Source organism: Nicotiana tomentosiformis, chromosome 12 (genome assembly GCF_000390325.3).
Source record: "Nicotiana tomentosiformis chromosome 12, ASM39032v3, whole genome shotgun sequence".
NCBI lineage: Eukaryota > Viridiplantae > Streptophyta > Magnoliopsida > Solanales > Solanaceae > Nicotiana > Nicotiana tomentosiformis.
In genome coordinates this window covers 128,470,036-128,495,622 of record NC_090823.1, presented here as the reverse complement: position 1 = coordinate 128,495,622, position 25,587 = coordinate 128,470,036, and the positions used below count along the sequence as shown (strand labels likewise).

Sequence of the window (25,587 nt, the reverse complement as noted above, 5' to 3'; positions counted from 1 at the left end):
ATTCTCACAGATCTGGCTTTGATTGTATGGTTCTGGGTGTGATTGTGGTTCTATACACTTAAGAAGAGAAATTTCTCTTGTATATGGTGTGTCTCCAGTGATTCTACCGTGGTTGGGGCTTGTGAACGATTTGCCCTAAGTCCGAATCCAAATAGGGTTCGGAGTTCTTACTTCCTCTGTTTATTTTAAGTATGCAAGGAATATTTTCTTTCCTTTTTGTGTTGATTGATTATATTTCCTTGTTTGTTCGTCCAAGCTTGCTACTATATAAACCACTTCCCCGTTCCCCTTCTAGGACCTAACAACTACAGCTACAACTATTATTACAACTACTGTTCTCACACTCTCACTCATTTTATACTATTCTGAGACTTTTGATTTTGGCTGGCTGAAAGCCAAAGTCACTGAAATCCGTTCATTATCCTTCTCCAGTGCAAGCACTGCTTAGAGCCCACTTCGAGGCTCTTGTGAACTCTAAAGCACTAGACATTTGGGGTTTCATTGTTCTCCTACAATCACCGCTATTTCTGAGATTTTGAGTTTCTCATTCTTTGTTCGCTTTGTTTGCAACTGGTTAGTACTTCATACCTTCGCAATTCTACTTTCTTCTATTTGTGTTTGTGATATCTGCACTAGTGCTACTTGAATTTTTGAGTTAATGTTGTTTCGATAGTATGCCACTTTGTATACAAGCATGTTTGTCTTAATACCATTTTGTAGTGTCAATAGCTTCAACTCTGTTTAAGTCCTGATTTTAACTCATGCATAGTTAGCTAAGTTGATTCATGATATTTGCTTGGTTCATAATTAAACTTGATTGATGTTTGTCGCACCTTGTTTTGATTTATTATACTAAAACCCTAAGGAAACTATGTTCTTGCTGAGAATTGATCTCTTCCTCTTGAATCCTTTATTCATAACTTATTGTTTCTCCGTAAATCATGTGACAATACTGTCTAAATGCTTAGCCTAATGTGCTCTCCTTCCACTGCTAGCCTTAATGAATACCCATTATATGTGTCCAACCTGAATGATTTCTAATCATTATGTTTATGTATAGCTGGTTACTTATACTTGTTGCTTGTTATGAGTCTATGCCTTAGATTCATGTGAGGAACTAATTCATGCCCAGAATTTGTCCAAATGAACTACTTTCTGCCGAGTCCGTCATGTAAAATCTGTTATTTTCTTAGAGTCAATTCATAAGGAATCTATATGCTAATACTATCTTTGTGTTACACTCAGTATGATTAGGCTTTCTATTGATTGATTGTTTGTCTGTTTGTTATGTGTAATTGTCATTACTTGACTATGATTCTGTTTGACCTTCTTAACTTAAACTCCTCAGTTCAAAATCCTTTTAGGGCTAACTATAGATCATGCTCCATTCTGAACTTATTCTGGAAAAACTTAGCATGTTCATCGCGTATGTGTCTAGTATGTTTACCCTGTTAACCTCAAATGACATGTCTCCCTAACTCCTCTAGTGTTATGTATATCTTTAGCATGCTATCATGTGCTTAATGATTCAACCCATGTTGTTAGTTTTCCATGACAAATTTATCATGTTGGAAATTAAGTCTATTGATTCTCTTAGTTTCCTATTCTTTACTTAATCAATCCTGTCACTCTTGATTCTGAAGTACCAGTGTGTTTATGAATCCTATTAAATGTCACACAATCATGTCTCTATGAGGTATTCCTTCAGGGATGTTTAGTTAATTTTCATGTGTGGTCCATTAACTTAGTTGTTAAGTGGTAAACATTGTAATTGTGGGGCTTGATATTAGTTCATGTGTGGCTTTGGGTTGTGCAAATGGACATACTCTCCTGTTGAGAGATGCATTTGGATCTGGACTTGCCATTCGAGTGAAAGAGTCTGTTGAAGGCCCAGGCAGTATTGGGTTACTTTCGTTTGGGCATGTTCTTGGGTCTGCAGTTATTCCCTGTGTAATATTCGTATTTTTTTCATTATCTGGGCATGTCATAATATGTAAACAAATGATTGCGGATTAGTAATAATGGGGGTTGTGATACTTTAATTTCCGCCTAAATGGGTTGAAAACCTATCCATAGGATCTGTTTACTTTGCTTGCTATTTGTTTGACGTGCTACACATAGAAATCATGCCTATAGAAAATCACACACCTCACTTAACTTGTCTAATACCCGCAAATTATTCAAAACATGTTGATTTGAGTAAATGTTGTGCTTGTTTCCATGTCTACTTATATGTGCTATTAGACAGCATATTTATAGGAACCAAACGCCAATAATTACTTGTTTAATTATTAGACAGCATGCCTATAGGATGCAATAATACACGCCTTTGCTAATGCTCATCTAGATACCATGACTATAAGGTTTTAACTAGTTGAATAATCGGCCACTTCTGTTGTTTATTATGTTGCTCTCCTAGATGACATGCCTATAGGAACAAGCATGATAAAATCAAGTTCAAACATCAACTATTAGAAGTCCTGCCCATAGGATATTGTTACTCGCCTAAGAAGCATGTCTATAAAATCAAACGCTGGTAATTCAGAGTTTTCAAACGGTTTTACTACCTCATTGCGCAAATAATTTAAAGATTATGCCTATAGGGCTTTTAATACATGTAATCTACATGTTCGTTAGTCTAAAACAACAATACTGCATGTACGACACTTCAAATCAGAATCACATAGAGGTCATGTCTATAGGACTTAATTACTCTAATATGTCTTAATTCTGAAAATATCTGCTGCCTAATATAAGAATCTGCCCGCGTGCATTTGTTTCTTGTCTGTGAAGGCTAACTTGAGCCATTTATTGTCTTTATATGTAGTCCCACATGTTTTGAATGCACACGTAGTTCTATCATTTTGAGCACCCTAGGTAAAGTCTAGAACCATCCAAATAGTAGGTCCAAAGCCTCCTGGACCATATGCATGGGACGGGTAGTGCACGCATAGGACATGGTTTAGAATTGAATTAGAGCGCATTAATTAAAAAACTTTAACATAGTAAATGGGTAACATGAGATGATAGTCTGTTCCCCCTGAATAATATGAGCAACCCCCTTATCCTAAGGAAGTTGCGAAGTATTATTTAAGTTGCACGGGGTGATCCTTTAGGCTAAAAAACTTAGGACCCCCCTCCTTTATATGTTTAGTGTTCGCACTGTATCTCTTGAACTTAGAATAATTAAGTTGTATCCTACAACCTCTTAAGACTTGTACTGGTTATTTATATACAATTTATTTCTTGTGCGATTTCCTTTATACTTGTCTACATCATAGTAGAACTTTTAAATTCCTTGTCTTCCCTCGCTTACATGGTCATATAAGACAATCCAATAATCTCACATAGCATAAACTTCGATCGGGACGCACAGTTGTGGACCTCGAAGAGTACCTAATACATTCCCTTTGAAGTAATTTGAGCCCTTACCCGATCTTTGGTGACGTAGACTAATTAAACAAAGTTATTCGCAAGTAGGTGCCTTAACACACTTTAAAATCATTAAGTGACGACTCTTCTCTTTTAATAATACCTATTTAAAAGAGTCGTCACATATCGAAACCCGCTTTCGATAGAAAAAGGGGCACGATAGCATGGCGACTCTGCTGGGGATATACTTAGGCTTTTACCATAATAAATTTTGCTTGTGTGGGATTGTTCATCGAATTGCTTTATTTGATTTCTTTCATGTACCTCCTTTTTCCCGTCCCCTTATTTGCTCGAAATTGCTACATCATGAACCTCCCTTCCCAGTCTCCTTTATTTTTTTCATTTAATTATATTTTTCAAATTTTGTGAACCATGCTAACTATTTCCTTTGTCTTTTCTTTTCCCTTTCTCTTTCGCTTATTTTATCGCATTATTTAATACTGCCTTTATGTGCTTTTACCATGTAAATTACTTGAATATATGTTATCACTTTCGCACAAGCATGTTTTCAACATCATGTTCACTCGTGCCAATTATCAACATAGCGGCGCTTGATGAGTGTCCGCACTTTTTTTGTAAATACCCTTGTCAAATCGGAAAGGCTTATTAGCGGTAGACTAGTCGATCAGCGGTGCAGTCGACGGTCTTGTATATTTCCCTCTCAAGTCATCCACTTGAGAGTATCAGTCTAGACCCTTACAGAAGCCTACTCTGATTGAAAATGTGCATGCATCATGTTGAACCTAGGATGGATGAATACCCTTGGTAAATTCAGTCCATTTAGATAACCTTGCCCAAAGTCTAATGGGATTTTTACAATCTCGAGTGACAACTTCATACTTTATGTGCATTATTTGGAGAAGTATGTGCTAATATGCTGAATATTTATTGTCTTAAACTATTCTAATTTAGGAGGGGTAGGACTAACTCATTCAAAGCATCCTTATCTCTTGTGCCTTCCCCATAACAGCTTATTTGTATATCTATATCTCTTACATAACTATATTTACTCGCTTGCTATTTATTTCAAAGCACTCAGGACATGTTTTTCAAAATCACTCCACGCTTAACACAATCAAGTCCTGAACATTTTTTAGACTTCTATTCTTAGGCTCAAATAATGCAAATCTTGGGCCTGAACAATCTATCTTCCCGTCCCGCGGTCATAACCTCCTATTTTGCCTAAATGAAGAATTACATCCATTGTTTACATAAAAGGACTGATCTATCATTATCATCAGTCATAGTTAATGGTGTGATTTCTTTCTCAAAGGATATTTCATCTCAACTGTCCTTATGTGGGTATAACTTTTTCAAAATGAGATTACCCTTCAATTGTCGCTATCCTCTATTCAACCCACTCCAGATCATGCCTTAGGACTAGCATCCAAATAACGTCATTTTTAGATATTCGTTCTGTATCCCAACTTATGCAATACTCGAGCTATATAAAACTTTCTTAACTTGGGTTCTTCAGACTTTTTTGTCCAACTGGCATAATATTCTATTTTTAAAAGATAGGGCATTTCGCTTGTTCATACAATCAATCTCCGCTCTGTCAATGTAATTCAACTTTACTTAGCAGTCAAATGTGGCATAATAGTTTGTTTCCTTGCATATCTTGCACGTCTTTACATCCAAGGCATAACATCCAAAGTTCAAGGAGGTTAGACCCATGTGTTTTCTTTCGGCACTTTGTTTGCTTAATTCTAGAATATGCGCCCGAGTCTTAGTTCATTGGGACCTTCCCAAGAATTTCAGTCTTAATGGTCAATACCACACAAGCGCTACACTATTACTCTACCAATCTCCAGCCACTCCACCCACCCACCCATGATACTCTTCTGCAATTGTTTTGTCTAAGCTCGATCTTGTTGTAACACTTTGTCCTTTTGGAGCATTCACCGGGACTTTAATAGAGGACTATCCTATCATATACATCTTGCACTCTCAAACGATTCTATAAGTTTCAAACCTGAACTATGCTTGACCTGATTTCCGTTTAAGAGGGTATACGTAGGCAGCCATGTGGGTTCGGTCACATCATAATAAAATTTTTATTCCCCCTACTGTCCGGAACCGGGGCAAGATTTCAATTTTTGTCAGTATCATTACGTCAAGGATCGCCAAGAAGTGTATTGCCTGGAGTATGCATTTAAACTGGGGCAGAATTTTGAGGAGGGTCCTCAAAATTCTGAGTTGAGAAGGTTGCAATGTCTCAAAGCATGTCACAGTCTCCAATTCGACAAAATTATTTGTTTTATGCATCATCACATATTTTGAACAATTGTATTTCTCACAAATGATTTATCACAAATGCATATTTTTGAAAATTTTATTTCTGTAGTAGCCAGATATTACCCGGGGTGACTCGAACAAGCCATCAAGACGAGGAGCAAAAGCAAAATGAGGAATCAAAGGCACGAATCAACCCTCCCCCCCCCCCCCCCCCCCAAAAAAAAAAACTTACAATCTTTCTTTGGACAGTGGCATAACGGACATAACAAGCACATCCACAAATATATACAACAAGACCACTATCTTCACACCGATATATGTCGCCAAGCACAAACGCGTCAAGATAAGGATCACTTTCCCTCTCACATTTAATCATCGCTTTCTTTGTATAGGGCTAAGCACTGCCCTCATTCTTTGCATAGGGCTAAGCACCGCCCTCACCATTGCATAAGGCTAAGCACTGCCTTTTTCTGCATAGGTCTAAGCAATGCCATCATTAAATTTTTTAGAAATCTAGTTGAGTGACCTTCTGAGTGCTATTGACATAGTTAAGTTACTTTGTTGTTACAAATGAAAGAAAGATGACTTTGGTAGATAATTTCAAATAGTTGAGTAACTACTTGAGTAGTTGATGTATATATAACTTAAATATCAAAAAATAAAAAATCTCTTACCTCGTTCTCCAACTCATAGAAGCTATTGATTAGAACCCAATCCACATTCTCAAGATTTGAGAATTGATCCACCAACATTTCAAGTATTTTTGCTGATTCAGGATTAGAAACAAAAGTAGGTACATCTGAACTCTCAATTGTTACTAATCCAGGAACTATGATTTCTTTATCAACTTCAATAGGAGGAAGTTTAATAACTCCTTTTAGTACATGGTAATAAATGTTGTCCACTGCACAAGATTGAGTGAAAAAAGCAGCAGTAACTAATCCAAACTTGTTTCCCACACCATTGCATAGGGCTAAGCACTGCCTTTCTCTGCATAGGGCTAAGCACCGCCCTCATTCTTTGCATAGGACTAAGCACTTCCTTCCTCCACATAAGACTAAATACTGTCTCTATTACATTGCATGAAGCTAAGTATTGCCTCCACTATTGCATAAGGCTAAACACTGCCTTTCTTTGCATGAGACTAAGCACTGTCTCCATTACATTGCATGAGGCTAAGCACTGCCTCTGCTATCGTATAAGGCTAAAAACTGCCTTTCTTTGCATGAGACTAAGCACTGTCTCTATTACATTGCATGAGGATCGTATAAGACTAAAAACTGTCTTTCTTTGCATGAGGCTAAGCACTGTCTCAATTGCATTACATGAGGCTAAACACTGCCTCCATTATTGCATAAGGCTAAATGTTGCCTTTCTCTACATAGGGCTAAGCACTCCCCTCATCACATACAAGGCTAAGCGCTGCCTTGTTTCGTTCTCGTATATGACTAAGCATAACATATTCCCTCTATCAAATGATCAATATCGTCGCATCTTTGCATTTCATGGGCTGAAACATCACCACGTTGTCCGAAGGCGTCATAGTCTTAAGGCATCATCCTCACAGCCCGAAGACATCATGCCATGGCCTAAGGATCTTTCAAAACTATATATCATTATTCAAAGGCGTCATATTCCAGAGGCACCATCCTCATGGCCCGAGGATACAATTTCACGGCATGCGAATCCCTTATCATACGCTTCATGGCCCAGGACGTCATGGTCTAAGGACATCATCCTCATCGTCTAAAGACAACTCTCATGGTCCGAAGAGAATTTGCATCATATTTAAATTTCTGCAATAACCCTATATATTCGTGTGCATTGTGTTTTAAGTTTTGCAGGTAACATGGGAGGTAACCATTCTACAAATGAGATAAATTCTCGCTCCGGTTTATGTTCACAATGTTCACATCCTTTGATTATTTCAAACATAACCAATGATCGGTAATTGATTACTCTTTATTCCGTAATCTCCCGAACATTTATCTCGAATATTCGTAACATTCAAATTCACATTCATAGCTCCACCTGAAATTATCTATTACTCACAACACTATCCTATCCAAGAGATCCTTTTTCGAAACATACGACCACTCTTATAACAACTCCATCGATTTCGTTCGACGTTGGATCCAGAACTACATATGGCTCGATTCTCGTAACACCAGGGATATGTAGGTAACTCAAAAACTAGTGTTCAGACCCCATTTTTTCAAACACATATCATCCTCACTCGTTTCAGACAAAATTGGTCATTATTTTCTTTACCCGACAACTCTTTCATTATTCCCGAGTAAAGAGGGGTAACTGTTGATACCCAATTTTTTCGTCATATTTTATAAAATATTTTATACACTTTTAAAATATTATTTTACATTATTAGCCAATTTACTAGAGTCATATATATATTTTCTATAATTGTTTATAATTTTTAAAGCTTTAAAATTGATTTTCTTGCATTTAAATTGTTCAAATATTTATTATTTATCCTTTCAAATTATTTTGGTATGATTTAATCATTCAAATTTATTATTTATACCCACACGTGTGTTTTATAACATTTTACCTCATTTGATATAATATTTTACACAATTTTTGTAATAATAGCCTATAATCTATACATAATTATATTTATTACATTATTTATGCTAAAATAGTCTTTTTATATTTTTACATTGTTAAGCTATTATTTTCAAGAATTTTACTGCACAAATAATATTTTATTATTTATTTATTATAAATTATTTTTAATAAATTTCGTGTATTTAAACTATGGCCCAATTATGAATTGATTTCGGACCACAATTATGGCTCAAAATCCTTAGCCCAATTCCCCAGCCCAAACCAGACGACCACTTTAATAAACCCGATCGCGACTCGTCTCAAGGACCCGCCCCGTTTCCCCTTTGATCCTGGTTGTTGATCTTAAATGATCAACGGCCCTTCCCAGCCCTTCCCCTCTCTTTATATTCCTTAGCCCAAACCCTAAAGACTCATTTCCCCTCCCAGCCGCCTCTGTATTCTCTCCACTCTCACACCAAACCCTAGCCGCCCATGGAGACTCTCTCTTATTCCTTCCTTATACGAATTCATATGCGGATTCTACTTACCTTTTCTGCTATTATCACTTAGTTATGGTGACTTTCGTTACCATTATACTTATGGCAAGTTCGATTCTCACAAATCTGGCTTTGATTCTATGGTTCTGGGTGCGATTGTGGTTCTATACACTTAAGAAGAGAACATTTCTCTTTTATTTGGTGTGTCTTTGGTGATTCTGCCATGATTGGGGCTGGTGAACGATTTGCCCTAAGTCCGACTCCAACTAGGGTTTAGAGTTCTTACTTCCTCTATTTATTTTAAGTATGCATATAATATTTTCTTTCTTTTTTGTGTTGATTGATTATATTTTCTTGTTTGTTCGTCCAAATTTTTTTATGGCGATTAATGAAATTTTATTAATTACTGAGTAGCTGTACAAAACGAAGGCAAAACAAACTAGTTCATGCCCCTCTCAAAAACTATATCCTATGCAACTAGAAGCCTTAAAACATCCAGACACCTATAGTGGACGTCAAAACACCTATAATGAACAAATAAACTCAAATAATTTCCTGTTGCCTCTAACTCTTATACACAGATAAGTCTTCAGGTCATGTAGTATTGCCTCCCTACTTTTGGCTTTGTGTTGATACACCCGATTATTCTTCTCAATCCATATTTCATATATAACAGTAGCAAAGCATGCCTTTAGTGGAACACCTGGTGCAGTTCTTCTTTTAGCTATCTCAGAAACCCATTGCCATTCCAATTCCCAATTCAAGATGGTTCTTTGTCACTTCATCCTACTTAGCACATCCTGCCAGATTGATCTTAGTAAGGACCTTCAAAAAAGATATGCGAAGAGGTTTCTGGGCAGGAGTTACATAACATACATACACTATCCATACTAATGCCCCAACTCAGTAGGACATCTTTGGTTCTTATTTTACCGAGCAATTCTAGCCATATAATGAATACTTGTTTAGGAGCAGTAGCATTGTGACAAGTCAAGTTCTTCCAAGGAGCATTTACTATTGTACCTCTTAAAGTTTTATAAGCAGCTGTAATCTGAAACTTTCCCCTCTTGGTTAGCTGAGAACAAATATTTAGTTTCTGCCAATTCTTTCTCATATTCATTGTTTTCCTAATCATCCAAGAAGCCTGACTTGGCACCGCCAAAGTGAATAGATCCAATTTCTTTATATAGTATGTATGTATCCATGCGATCCATAATTTCTCCTTGTTCATCCAATCTTACTATATATAACCCCTTCCCAGTTCCCTTTCTAGGACCTAACAACTACTGCTACGACTACTATTACCACTATTGTTCTCTTATTCTCACTCATTCTATACAATTCTGAGACTTTAGATTTTGGCCGGTTGAAAGCCAAGGCCACCGAAATCCGTTCGTTAGCCTCCTCTAGTGCAAGCATTGCTGGAGCCCACTTTGACTCTTGTGAACTTTGAAGCACTAGAGATTTGGGGTTTCATTGTTCTCATGCAACCGCCACTATTTCTGAGATTTTGAGTTTCTCATTCTTTGTTCGCCTTGTTTGCAACTGGTTAGTACTTCATACCCTTGCAATTCTACTTCCTTTTGTTTGTGTTTGTGATACGTGCACTAGTGCTACTTGGATTTCTTTGAGTTAATGTAATTACGATATTATGCCACTTCGTATACAAGCCTGTTTGTCTTAATACTATTCTGCAATAGCTTCAACTCTGTTCAAGTCCTGATTTTAACTCATGCATAGTTAGCTAAGTTGATTCATGGTGTTTACTTGGTTCGTAATTAAACCTGATTGATATTTGTCGCACCTTGTTTTGATTTCTTGTACTAAAACCCTTAGGAAACTATATTCTTGCTCAGAATTGCTCTCTTCATGTTGAATCGTTTATGCATAACTTGTTGTTTCTCTACAAATCATGTAATAATACTGTCTAAATGCTTAGCCTAATGTGCTCTCCTCCCACTACTAGCCTTAATGCATGCCCATTATATGAACTGAAAACCTAGGTTCCAGCTGTCCGGCAAGGTTGTGATGGTATATTTCCAGTTGTTGCATTTTGAAGTGCAGCTTCTGTGGTTTGAGTTACATGCGATAATAAGGTGGTCCCAAAAAGATCTACGCGCAGCTGGTCTGTTACAAAAAGTGGTGGGTGGTCAAAAACAGCCATCTTTGTGGAGTATTCCAGTTTCTGCCTTTCTTGGCTAGTTTATCTGCTATAAAATTTTGCTCTATGAACGCATGATTAATTGGAGGGTCATGCAGCCTATGGAGGAGGTGCCTGCAATCAGAGATAACATTAGCATACATGGGATTTTCTTTTTTTAACGGTGTAATTACCTCAGCAGCGTCAACATTTATCTCAATTGGTATTACGTTCCATTGGCCAACTAACTTGAGCCCTTGTAATAAAGCCTACAGTTCTGCATGTATACTAGAAGTTTTGGTAATGCCGCCATTATAGCCGATAATACATGCTCCTGTATGATTACGAATGACCCCCCCTCCAATTCCATATTTCCTTGTGTGGACTAAAGCTGCACCATCCGAATTGAGCTTATAGTGATTGTAAGGGGGAGGCTCCCATTTTGTATTTCGCTTAGTATGTTTGCTATGATAATTACTAGCGAGATATGTATATTCGATTGTCTGATGGAGTGTAACGACCCGGCCGGTCGTTTTGAGTATTATAACTCTGTTCCCCCATTTACTGCTCAAGTTATGCTTTACAGTTGTTTTATGACTCACCGGGTTAGTTGGTTCGGGTCTGGAAGGATTTCGGAGTGAATTGAGACACTTCGTCTCATAATTAAAAACCTAAGTTGCAAAAGTTGACCGGATATTGACTTATGTGTAAACAACCTCGGATTCGAATTCTGATGATTCCAATAGCTCCGTGTGATGATTTAGGACTTAGGAGCATGTCCGGAAAAGTTTTTTGGAGGTCCATAGTAGAATTAGGCTTGAAATGGCGAAAGTCGAATTTTTGGGAAGTTTGACCGGGGGGTTGAATTTTTGATATCGGGGTCAGAATCCGATTCTGAAAAATTATAATAGGCATGTTATGTCATTTATGACTTGTGTACTAAATTTGAGGTCCATCGGACTTGATTTGATAGGTTCCGGCGTCGTTTGTTGAAATTTGAAATTTCAAAGTTCATTAAGCTTGAATTAGGATATGATTCGTGGTTTTAGCATTGTTTGATGTGATTTGAAGACTCGACTAAGTTCGTATGATGTTTCAGGACTTATTGGTATATTTGGTTGGCGTCCCGGGGGGCCCGGATGAGTTCCGGGATGGTTTCAGATCATTTTTCCTTGTTTTGCAACTGCTGGAACTGGTGTCTGGTATTGTTCTTCGCGAACGCGAAGTGTCTCACCCGTTCACGAAGAAGGATTTTAGGTTGCTGGGATTTGCTCGTCGCGAAAGCGATGAAGGAGACGCGAACGCGAAAAAGAGGCTGGGGACGCCTACGCAAACGCGAGTGGGCGGACGCGAACGCGAAGAGGAAAGGGAGCTGAGGGCCTTCCTCGCGTTAAGCCTTCGCGAACGCGGCTCGTGTCTCGCGAACACGAAGGGCAGAGGTAGGAAGGCATCGCGAACGCGATGAGGAGGTCGCGAACGTGAAGAAGGAATCTTGGCAGCAAATTTTTTGTGATTCACGAACGCGAAACTATGGTCGCGAACGCGATGAAGGCATTTCTGGGTAGAATTAAAAGTTCCAAAACGGGGGTTTTGAGTTCATAATACAAAATCGAATTGGGAGCTCGGTAGAAGGCGATTTTTGGAGAGATTCTTGCGTGGGTGTTTAGGGTAAGTGATTTTTTTCCAATTTTTTTAATTTTCATGATTATGCCTTTGAATCCATCATTTAATGGATGAATTAAGTTGAACAATTTAGAAAACCCTCTTGGTTTAATTTGAAGATTTGAGGGTCGAGTTGAGGTCGAATTTTGGTAAAATTGGTATGGTTAGACTCGTGGTTGAATGGGCTTTCGGATTTTGTAACTTTTTTCGGGTTCCGAGACGTGGGGCCCACGGGCATTTTTGAGCTAAATTTCAGATTTTGCTGGAAAATTAGTATTTTCTTATGGAATTAATTTCAATAAATTTTATTGACTAAATCGAATTATTTGTGGCTAGATTTGAGGCGTTTGGAGGCCAATTCATGAGGCAAAGGCATAGCAGAGTAGAGAATTACACTGTTTGAGGTAAGTAACAGTTCTAAATTTGGTCCTGAGGGTATGAAACCCCGGATTATGTGTTATGTGATTGGTTTTGAGGTGACGCACATGCTAGGTGACGGGCATGTGGGCGTGCACCCTTGTTTCTCCTTCCCTATCCTTTTGTTTATTGTATTTGGTTTCAGATTATTATAGACCGGATTTTTCCAGACATGTAATGTATAGATGCTCATGTACTCAGTGACATCGGGTTTTGGGGAGTGTGTTTATTTCTAATATTTGTGGGATTTACTCTTAAACTTAATTATTATGTTTTCAGTATTTAAAAGAAATTGTAGGTTATTGGTGTTGTCGGCTTGCCTAGTATTGAGATAGGCGCCATCACGACATGTTAGGATTTCGGGTGATGACATGGAGTATGTGGTCTCTGGGAATAGGAATGTGTTTCTTATCAAAAACATTCGTGTTTCTTGTTTTCCAAATATTCCATAGACATATTGGAAGAAGTGTTTGAGGATTAAGCTTGTAAGGCATTTGTCTAATTTTACCAGTTAGAAGGGGTTGTAGCCATTGTTTTGTCGTGGCTAAGGGATGTATGTAGTTTATAAACTGTGTAAGACCTAATCTTTCCCAATTAGTAGTTGTATTAGGACAATGTAAAAATATGTGTGTTAGAGTTTACTGAGGCGTGTGGCAAAAAGAGCAAGCAATATCATTTGATAATTCCATTGTGCTGTAACTAACTTTCAGTGGGTAATCTTCCATGTCTTAATAACCATATGAAGGACCTGACTTTTGGTGGTACCGGTAATTTCCAGATCCATTTGAAGTTGCATGGTGAACTGGGATAGAGTTTATGGAGTAGAGCACGATACATAGAACGGACTGTAAAATGCCCATTACTTGTGAGGCCCCAGAATGTACAATATAAACATGAATATTGTGGATAAGGTCTAGGAAGGATTGATTAATGATAAAAGGAAAGGTATTCCAATCAGTATTAAGGTATTGAATGTTGGCATTATGGTGCTGGGCTGGGAGAGGCCATGTAACAAGAGATCGCAACGTGGTGTTTATGCCGATCCAAGGGTCGTCCCAAAATTTTATGTGTTGACCAGTGCCCACTCTCCATTGAAGTCCTTGTTGACAGAAGGTCCATCCCTTTAGAATTATTTTCATCTTCCACTCACACATGATGGGTCAACTCTCATTCCTATTTTGTAACTTTTATGCATAACGACTAGATTGTGTGACCAGTGCATACTTCGAGAGTTTATTGCTATATATCTGCTAGGAATATATAGCATCTCCATCAATGAAACTTAAAGAAAATTACAGTGTAGTTTTCTTGATCCTTTTACCAAATTCATATCCTCGCAATCTTTTTATCTAAATTTTGAGTTCATCATTATGTTCTTGTCTCAAAGGCAAACATAATAAATCTATCAATAAACACAATTTATATAATAATGTTGTTCATGTTTGATATTTTAGTCCTCTGTTTTGAGAAGGATATCTCAGCTATATATTCGCCAACAATACAAACAATCTGAAGACCTATAGTTGATTAAACAACATCCTAGTTTTGGATTTAGGTTAGGACGGATTAAAGCATTCTAGAAAAATAACTAAGTAAATAGAAGAAATCCCATTACAATCTCGTAACCACTGGCAAGTCTCTGGACTGATCCTCGGAATCCAGTTCTTTTAACTATAGGCTTCCATGCTTGAACTCTGGGAGGGGGGGGGGGGGGGGGGGAGGAAGAGAGGGAATCAATTTAAGCTATAGCAAAATTAGCAACACAACATTTAGTTTTCGATAATAAGCTTTGCATGATTTATGTAGAGCTCAAGTTATCCGGGCTTTAATACCGGAAGGGGAGGTCAAATGATGCATTAAACTATTAATTATACAACGATCATATTAGTTATGCAGGTTTTAGAGTGGGCATGCTTCTATCAGGGTGGACTATATTCACAAGAATGCTCATCAACTGTGCACTTGAATCGTTTTTTGTTCATCAAAGAAACACAAAAGAGAAGTCCGACTTCATCCACTTTTCTTCAAAACATCCCATCTTTTTTAGGTATTCATGTGAAAGCATCCGTTCAGTCGATAATATTTACCAATAATAAGTATTGTCTCTGTTTTTGTTGGGTATGCAGCATCCATGAATGCCAGAACATGAGGAAAATGTAATGTTCTTTGTAGCGCTTCTTTTAATACACAATATCAAGAATCTGATCAGTATCTTAATTACAAGAAAGCAATAAGCATAACAAAACACGACCAACCACAATACGCCATACAGCTATGATCCACGAGGAAGCATTAGAAGGAACAAATCGAATTCTACTTTGGAGAAAAGACAAAAGGATCAGGCCACTGCAATATACCAGAAAATATCTCGTATTTTTTGTGATCATCAATTGATATATGCATGAGTCCATCCTGATAGATAAAGAAGCGTATAGATAACAAATTTACAGCAACATACCTTGTATTCCAAAATGTGTAAGATGCTCCGGTTCCTCCATCCACCTTGAATCCCAACTTCTCTCAGATACCTTCTTTATTGCTTTATCCACTTATTCCAATCAGCCAAACCATCGATTATCTTTTTCCATTCAAAACTAGAGAGACTAAGGCATAGTTGTTGCTGTTGTAATCGAAACTAGAGGGATTGAAGAGGAAGGGAGCAAAGAGCTATGTCCCTACATGAACCATATTGACACAATGATCAACATATATGGAACTTTGGAAGTCATCTAACATAAAGCATCTTTGCAGCATATCAATTTTGGATGACACAGTTCTCATGTCTAGAGCTTTATACAATAGTGGAGAGACTGAAACAAGGATGTGAGTGAGAACCAAGATCTTACCATGCTTGCCAACGGTCTCTGATCAATTATTACAAAACTTATTTACTGATTTGACGTAAACCATGCAAGAGAAGAAACACTGCATCAAATAGAAAGTACAAATAAGTAGTATTCCAACAACAACCCAGTGAATTCCTACGAGTGGGATCTGGGGAGGATAAGATGAACGCAGCTTTACCCCTACCCTGGAAGAGTAGAGAGGTTGTTTTCGATAAATCCTCGGCTAAAGAAAGAATGAAAAGAAGTAACGGCAACAAGTAGCAACAACAACAAGATAACACTCGAAGCCAAGAAAGCAAGTAAACACCAAGTAGTAATAACAATCTAAGAATACAAATAAGTAGTATTCCAATAAAGTAATAATATAGATAAAACATCCTGAAAGCATATTAATCTCAAGAGTAAAATACATATGACAAGTTTCTACAACTCTTGAAGCAAATTCATCATTTTAAAGTTTCCTTTGCGTAGTTACCCTTGAAATGAATATTAATATTAGAAGGTAGAGAGAATGAATCCAATATCACTTATTATTCTAATGATTTACCTGATTCTCTCTAAATGATATATCTGATACATATCAATTGTTTGCTCCCCTTTTCCATGTGGTAAATATGATATAGTGAGACCTTTTTGTAACAACATTCTTATACAACAGTCATTCACTATAAAAGTTAAGTTTTTTGCGGAACTGATTTTTTATGCTATGTTTTACCTCTATAATAACTTTTTCCCTATAAAAGCAACATCCATCTTTATAGCAGTACGCTCTTTGTAAAATTACCCTTGTATAACAGCCATGTAAAATCTCTAAAATCACCAATAACAAGTTTAAAGATTTTGATCTCAGCCTACTGCTACTTGGATTGAGATAGAAAATTCAACTGTTAAGCTATTAGATTGCCTACAAGGAAAAGCTATCAGATACCCGTTTTGGACATAAATCTTTGTCAATTCAAGCGTTGTATCCCTAGTAAGAGACTGGAATCTACATAACAAGCTACAATTATATACTTCTTCCATCAATCTTGAAAGAATTTAATCTTTTTTTTTTTGAGATGGTAACATATTGTATATTATAATAAAATAAGTACATAGGTTGTACTGAAACCATATTTACAAGTGAGTAGCCAAAAGAAAAAAACTTAGGTCCTCACGCCTAACAAGATTCTAGGACATCTAGGATTGAAACAGTATCTTCTGCGTAGATTTGTTTACACCAAAAACAAAAAAGCAAAACACAATTAAGCTTGATCTTATGCACAAAGTTTCTTCTATCCTCAAAACATCTGCAATTCCTTTCTTTCCAGATTGTTCACCAAATACATGCTGGAATAGTTCACCATCTATCTCTGTCTCTTGCTCCAGTTCCAATTTCATCCCAACTGAAAAGAACTTCAGTAATCTTACTAGGCATTGTCCAAGCTAATTAATAAAGATCTTCCATAACTAGTCAGTTATCTTACAATGTAAAAATAGATGGCTAACTGTCTCAACAGCTTCTCCACATAAGTGACATCTTGAGCACAATTAAATCCATCTCTTTATACGATTGTCTTGTGTCAGAACATCATCATTTATTAGTAACCAAGAAAAACATGCTAACTTATAGGGAATCTTGATTTTCCATATATGCTTCCAAGGCCAGTTGTTAATCTGCTGGTTAGCTTGATTCAGGATCTTGTATGCTGCATTCACCTTATAGATGCCACTGTTATGTCCCTGCCACCTTATTGTGTCCACCCCACTCTGTAAACCTATGAATATTTCCAGATGTTTGATGAAGTCAGTCATTCTGGCCACCTCACAATCATTCAAACTTCTTCTAAAAACAAGTGTCCATCCTTGGGGGGACCACATTTCAGCTACTGTGTTGTGTTGGTGTTGTGCCAGAACATACATATCAAGGTAGAGGTCCTTTAAGCATCCATCTCCCAATCAGTTATCTTTCCAGAAGGAGTTTTTATTGCCATCTTGCACTTTGATGGATGAGTTGTTCTTTAGAATAGGCCAGAACGACCTGATGGATCTCCATAAGCTAACTCCATATGTTGTATTTACTTCCTTTGTTATCCACTTGTCTTCCTCACCATATTTGGCTTTGATCACATTACCCCATAAGGTTTGGGGTTCTTGAGAATACCTCCATAGTCATTTCATCTTGAGAGCCTTGCTATGGTCCTTCAAATTCCCGATGCCTAGTCCACCATGAGCTCTGCCAACTATAAGAGATTTCCACTTGACTAAGTGAAAAACTCTTTTTTCTCTGTTCCCTTAGACACAAAAAGGTTCTTCTTAGTTTGTCCAATCTCTGTATGACTCCTGCAGGAATAGGGAAGAGTGACATCATATATGTTGGGAGTGCATCTAAAACTGAGTTGATGAGGGTGAGTCTTCCTCCCATTGATAGGTACTGGGATTTCCATTGGGACAGCTAAAGAATTTAATCTTCTAATAGCTTTAAAATGAGTGTTTTAGAGTTTAAATCTTTGTATATTTAGTTATAAATTTATTATAATGTATTATCTTTCTTTTAATTATATGCATATTTTTTGGGCATTTAAATTTGACTTTTCTTTACTCGAACCTAAAGACAAACATATATTTCTCTAAAATAGTAAGGCTATTTACAAATGTTAGGATTGTTTTCTTAATTTATTTCCTTTCAGTTAAATAATTTCGAGTTCCCTTACTAGTATAAAATTCAAGGGGGAAAATTAAAACAAGTAGAATTGCCCTGATAATGATATCACCGGGTAGCGGGTACCTTGCGCTTAGTAAAGAGAGACATAGAAGCAGAGGCCTAAAGCATCAAGGCAAAAATGAAGAATGGTAGGACTAATATCAGGCACATTTCTCGACAAAATCGTAAAATAAAATAAAAATTAATGGAGGGATTAACTAGTAGTGAGCAAGAGGATTCCCTTCCATTTTGTCTCAAGGAAACAAGCGCTTACTTGCAAAGCTCTTAACGCTTAGCTTTGATGTTGAGAAATTGTTCCATTACATCTTCTTTGTTCTGAAAATCTGATTGGATAGATGCTTCCTGCATCAAAGAAACATGAAATTAACAGTAAAAGTAGATATATTTTACACGAGAATTCTCAAGATATCATAAAGCCTAACCTTGATTTATGCTATCAAAGTAAGAGGTTTCTCATGATCCAATCAAAGTCATGCAAGCTCGTTGGTTCTCATTTTCTCCTGCCATCTTTCTCTTTTTCTTTCTCTTTCTTGGAGCGTCGTCCATCTTCCTTAATGGCTTATCACACACTCCAATCAGCTCAACATTCTGAGATTCATGTTCCTTTTGTACTACCGTTGCTGCTTGATCCACCTCCAGATCTTTATTCTCATAGTACAAATGTAGTCCCCTCTCTGTTGCGATGTTATTTTCAACAAACGCCTGCGAACTAGAAGTGCATGATGAGTGCTCTTGTTGTTTAAATGCCATTGAACAACCAATTTCAGTTGTCACTGCATTATCTTTTTGCGGAACTGGATGGAGTTTGGGACTTTGTGTCACACGTTGCTTCCTTCTCCATCTCCTAACTTTATTCTCATACTCCAAGCGAATTCCCCAGCATCCTTCTTTCCCTGACATTACAGAAACCTCAAATAGGCAATAATCATTTGGGTTCTTCGCTTTGGTGCCTAAAGGCTTAAAATGGTCCCGAAATATTTGAAATGGTATGTAGATAAAAAGCATGCCGGGAGCAGGATTATCATTTGGCGACTCATATAAGCAAAGGGGATCTTCCGAGCCAAGTAATGTTTCTAGGCCAGATAATCTGCAGACCAATGTAGGAGTAACTTTTGAATCTTTTTCCCCTCCATGAACTTGGTAGCATATCGAAAAACCCATGAATTTATCAGTATACCAAGATGGGTTCAGATTAACTGAGATTCTGTTTTGATTTATAAACTGATAAGTGAAAAACTCGGGAATTTTGCCTTGGGGAAATGAAATGCTAAATCTTATCCACCTTTGGCGGAAGAAGTCATTCTGAAACAAAAAAGCTCAGTTTTAATACATATGAATAATTTGACAAGAATATTCAACATTCATATATGTGAGGGAGATAAAAACCTGGATAGATCTCCTAAGAAAATGATGTAGGAACTTGAACACATTAACTTGGTTACTTGTGACAGTTCTGCATTCGGTTATTTCATGACCACACCATGATATTGAGATCTCTTCCAAGTTAACACACTTGAATACCAGATCTCTGATGCTCTTCAAGGCTAAATGATAGTCTGCACATAGCACCCGTAAATTCGGGGGTAGCTCTCCTGGCAGTTCAGTAAGACCCTTACAGAATTGTACGTTCAGACACTCAAGGCATAAGAGTTCGTTGATGCTGTTAGGTAAACAAGAAATATTGCTTCCACTTACATTCAAATATTCCAGAAAGTGCAAAGATCCAAGATCCTCAGGAAGTCCATCCAACATATTGAGATTATTAAGATAAAGATGTGTCAAGGAGGATAAAGCTGAAAGTTGATGCAAAACAAAACTTGAGGAATGTTGAAGTTGTACAACATGTGAGAATCTAAAACTCCACAGTTTGCCAAGCTTGATGATGGAGGGAGGTGGTTGGGAGATTGCAGTTCCTCTTGCATCAAGTAACCTTAACTGTTGCAGATCACCAATGTTTTCCGGAAGATTCTCTAGCTTTTTGCAGCCGTAGAGAATAAGACTTTGAAGATTCGTCAAATTACAGAGGCTGTTTGGTAGACTTGCAAGATCTTCACAACCTTCCAGATTGAGAGTATTGAGGCCGCTCAGATTCCCAATGGATGAAGGTAGTTCTCTTATCTCTGTAGAATTCACAGTCAAATGTTTCAAGCAACGCATATCTCCATTGATTTCTGGAAATGTATCTAATCTTGGACAATTATATATACCGAGATAACCAAGGGATTCCATCTGAATGGATTTCGGGAGCTTCTTTAAGTTCTCACATCTGTCTAAGGCTAACCGGACAAGCTTTCTTTGAACTCTAAGAGATATGGGGAGCTCTACCAATCTAGAACAGCGGTGTATACTAAGTTGCTCCAATTGCTCTGATTCAGAGAGGCTGTTTGGCAGCGTTGCAAGTTTATTGCAACCCAAAATGTCCAGATATCTAAGATTTTGAATAATAGTGTCTGGAATACTTTCAAGATCTTCACAATAGTACAAATGTAACTTGCTCAGGCCGCTAAGAGACATGAGGGGTAAGCTTCTTATCCAGGGGGATTCCACATAGAGTTCTGATAAGCGCTGCATATTTCCACAGATTTTTGGAAATTTTCTTAAACTTGTGCATTCACGGAGGTTGAGAGTCTCAAGAGATTCCATGGAGACAAATTTTGGAAGCTTCTTAAGTTTGCTACAACCCCTCAAATTCAAAGAAGTAAGCATTCTGCAATGTCCAAGAGAGGAATGGACCTCTTCCAAATTCTTACACCCCTCTAATATTAGTCTCTCCAAGTTTGGCATGTCACCAAAACTAGGTGTTTTTCTTAACCCAAGGCTCTTGCTTAGATCCAAATGCTTCAAGTTGCTCAATCTCTGTTTTCATACAAAGAGTGGAATATAAAACATAATGTTTCAGTGAAATACCAGTTAGCTTAAGTAGTACTAATAGAAATATTGCCATGTATTTTATGGAGGAAAAAGAAAAAGAGAAGAGAAAAGAAGAGAAAGAGAAGGTTATTACAAAACTGACGGGAAATGCATACTCCCTCCGTTTCAGTTTATGTGAACCTATTTGACTAGGCACGAAGTTTAAGAAAGAAATGAAGACTTTTACAGCTTTGGGGTGTTAAACATCCCAATGTTTGTGTGGCAATAAAAGCTTCTCATTAAGGTTAAAATTGGAAGTTTAAGTTAAATTGTTTTCAAATTTAGAAAGAGATCATTCTTTTTGGAACGGACTAAAAAGAAAATACGTTCACATAAACTGAAACGGAGGGAGTACTAATTAAAACGGAAAAGTTGCGTTTTCAGAATGCTCATTAAAGTAAGTAGACCGGACGAAAGAAAAAAATTAAAATAGAGTGTAGCTAATGTGGAAATGAGTTTTCAGCTTTGTTTTTAAATACATTTTGTCTTAACATCTAAATTGATATTTCTTCTCTTTTAATTTAACAATGAAAATAAAACCTTCACCATAATCTCTTTTTAGGTTTTGTTATGTGTGTGCGTGCGCGCGTGAGAGAGGGACCCTTAACGCTTCAGCCCCGGGGCTTACATTCATCTTTAAAGCAGTGATAAATTAGATTATAAAAAGGAAAAACTGAAGTTTTTATGCCAAGTCAAGTTCTTTATTACTTGGAATATATCAATAACATTTATTACGTGCAACATTTATATCGTGGAGTGCTTAATTTATGTGCATTAAACCTAGCCAAAGAAAAAACCTGGAATTTTGTTGTATTGGAGAGAGAGAGAGTGTGTACAAGTATACCTTTGATATTGGCCAAAGTTCGACAAGCCGACTTCCCTTTAAACAAAGGCCAACGAGGTGTGATGGTTCAAACCTCTCCGGCAATAATCTTGAAGGATAATTTGGCCATTCAATCCACCGAAGGCTAGAAGGAAGACAAGTGATAATGCTACGCGAGCAAATAGTTTCAGCCATGACAAGAAAAAGAAAATCTGACCAAACAGTTTCACCAAGTATCAACACCTGTAAGCTTTTCATCCTCTTGAATACCTTGCTATGATTGACACGATCATCTTCAAAATCAAAACCTTTTGGAATCCATAGGCTTTCCACCTTTTTTGTTTTCTGAAAAGGAAGAGATATATATCTATTTGTTAAGGAATTAACAAAAAAGAAGCAGAAAAAACTCAACCGAACAAATTAAAGTCACAATACTATGAGCTTACAAAAATTATCAAATTAATTAAAATATTCCTTACCAACTTTCCAGCAAAAAGGTCATTAACCTCTTCATGAAGCCATATTCTGCTGTTTGCATACTCTTCCCTTAACATATTTTCACCCATTTTTCTTATCAAACTATGCATCCTAAATGTGTAGTCATATCTACTGAAGGATAAGAGAGATTTTTCGATGAGGCGGCTTATTCCTATCGACTGATGAATACCGCAACTCTTAAGTATTAGTGCCACATGATCCATTGATTTATAATTGTACAAGCTTGCGATATCTAGAAATATCCTCATCTCATCCCTGTTCAATCCATCAAGACCAATCTTAAGTTTTCCTAAAATGTCATCATTAGGGATTTTCTTCAGTCTATCAATTATATCTCTCCATTGCTCTTTGTTTCGTCCACAAAAAGAAGGACCCAAAACTTTAAGAGCTAAAGGGAGCCCGTCAGCATACTTCACCACTTCCCTTGAAAGTTCCTCAAAATCTCTCTCTGGAGAATTTCTATTGAAAGCATGCACATAGAACAGTTCAAGTGCATCATTCTCAGATAACAGTTGGACTTCATACACTTTATCCTCCTTGACATGAGCGATTATGATGTGCTTGTCCCTCGTGGTAATCAAAATTCTACTACTCCTACCAAACCACTCTGTCCCTCCAACTATAAGCTCTAGTTGACTTAGATGGCTTACATCATCAAGAATGACCAAAACTTTCTTCCAGCGAAGCCCATTCTTTATAATTATGGCACCTTCACGTTCACTAGTTATAGGTATATTTTTCCCCAATAGCTTATGGATGAGAGCTTGTTGTAACCATGTAAGTCCCTTTTTCAGGTACATTTCTCCAACATCGCCAAGAAAACAATCAGCTTCAAATTGATGACGATATCTCTCATATATAACACTTGCAATTTCTGTCTTGCCAATTCCGCTCATCCCCCATAATCCAATGGAACGAACATCATTTGATTCCGTATCTAATAATGAGATTATTTTCCCAATTTGAGGTTCCATACCCACTAAGCTTCCGGAAGACAGTGGGATAACTTGAAGCGACTTTGGTAATATGTAATCAACTACCTTATTGATGCACTCAACCTCATCCCTACACATTACAACAAAAGGAGCCACTATGTAAATTAAGCAGAAGTTAACATAATGTTTTAACAGACTGTTCTCTAAAACAAATGCCCACATTAATGCTACAGGGTAATCAACTACTCATTGTCAATTATAATGTTTTATCTCCAAAAATTTAATCTAGAAATAGTTATAAGCCTTATCTAGATAAATCAGAAAAATATCTTCCATATATATTCCTTATTCCATAATTTTTACAGTTTACCTGTATCAACTAAAAGTTTTCAAAATATTGCAAAACAAAATCACGATATAATAAGACATATATATGGAGAATCATAAGAAAATCAAGACATCTTCCAATGATGCTAATATACCATATCAAGATGAGCTTATTATATCAATTAAACTTGTTTTTTAATTATAAATACAAGTAAACCGACTACATGTCTCTGCTTCGTGGATCTTTTTCTCTTTATAGGCAAAAAACACAGATGATAGTTGTTTGGAAATGTAACTTACAGTTTTGTCCTATTTCCTCTTGCAAAACGAGAAAGCGAAACAGAAGAAAAAAGAAAGCTTACTTATAATTTTTTAGATCATGACCTGATAATTTTCCAGCCTCTGCAAATGCATCCCTCCATCTTTGAACCTTCTCCTTATCATCTTTGTATGTTTCCTCGTGCTTGGAAAATGATTTAGTGAACGGGGGATTTTGATGGCGTACAACAGATGGGCTCACATCATAAAAGATTGGAAGCACAATTTGGTCCAATTCATTTCGGCACTTTATGATGTGGGCAAGCTCCTCTAAGCACCATTTTGAGGATGCATATCTCTTGGAAAATATCACGACAGCAAATCTGGACTCTTCTATGGCTTTCAAAAGTTCAACAGAAATTGATTTTCCCGTTTCCAAACGCTCATCGTCTTTGAAAGCATGGATTCCTCTCTGTTCTAGAGCATTATAGAGATGACTCACAAAGTTTTTACGCGTATCTTCACCTCTAAAACTCAAAAAGACATCATACTTCCAGACTTTGGAAGATGAAGACATACTGGAAGAAACGCAAGACATTTTTGACGATAACTGGTCGTTATGTTGCTGCTTTACAAGATACATTGCCAAGTCTTCTGCAACTTAAGGGAAACTTCTTGTCATCTTCCTTCTTGTGTTTTTATCCAAGTCTTAACACATATATTCTTTTAAAACTTCCTATAGACAAAGTAGGTTTGGTATAATCAACAACTGCCACCATTGACCAGCCACATAAATTACTGTATTTGTAAGTTAACGTAATTGTCATTCTCAGTTATTTTTATATTTGTTGTTTCAATAATTGAATTGACTTTTCTTTCAGTAATCACCAAAACATTTTATTACAATATCTTTATGTTCTTAAGTTCAATGTCTCTGGAACATCACTATCTGCAACATCTTCGATACAGCACAAAGGCTAACATGGCAAAAGGAATTAACTAAGAAATACAGAAAACCTAGCTTAAAAAATAGCATCTTCAACTCTATTTGCTTGTCGATTCAGAAGAAAACCTAACAGCTAAAAGCATTTCTTCAGAGAAATCGAACAAGCGATTTAATTAGAGTAAGTTTATAGTATCAGATTACTCGGACAACTAACCTTCAATTTCCTGTAAAAGTGCAAAAAATGAGAAGCTAGCCCATCTCAATTCATATTCAGTCAGCAGCACAGACCAACGAAATTTTGGGGGAAGAAGAAGACAGAACGGAGACGGGAGTTGAAAGTACAGGTTTTTAGGCCCTCCATAAAAAAGAAAAATTCATTTTTTCAATTT

General features: G+C 37.0%; 1 protein-coding gene across 6 annotated transcripts; it reads right to left on the bottom strand.

Annotated features, from left to right (window-relative positions):
- Positions 1-14,354: 14,354 nt before the first annotated feature.
- On the bottom strand, positions 14,355-25,567 carry LOC104106307 (TMV resistance protein N-like). 6 transcript variants are annotated; one of them, XM_070192213.1, is made up of 10 exons: positions 25,413-25,567; positions 24,357-24,988; positions 22,714-23,797; positions 22,256-22,579; positions 19,888-21,357; positions 18,924-19,803; positions 18,755-18,843; positions 15,798-15,876; positions 15,406-15,626; positions 14,355-14,643 (listed from the first exon to the last, which is right to left on the bottom strand). In XM_070192213.1, the coding sequence occupies exons 2-6, from the start codon at positions 24,893-24,895 to the stop codon at positions 18,955-18,957; spliced, it is 4,266 nt and encodes a 1,421-aa protein (XP_070048314.1). In that variant the 5' UTR covers positions 24,896-24,988; positions 25,413-25,567; the 3' UTR covers positions 14,355-14,643; positions 15,406-15,626; positions 15,798-15,876; positions 18,755-18,843; positions 18,924-18,954. The 6 variants fall into 6 exon arrangements, with proteins under 6 accessions (XP_070048314.1, XP_009613120.1, XP_009613124.1 ...); XM_009614825.4 differs by lacking the exon at positions 14,355-14,643 and having other exon boundaries at positions 15,034-15,626; XM_009614829.4 differs by lacking the exon at positions 14,355-14,643 and having other exon boundaries at positions 15,034-15,626; positions 24,357-24,906; positions 25,413-25,563.
- Between the last annotated feature and the right edge of the window lie 20 nt (positions 25,568-25,587).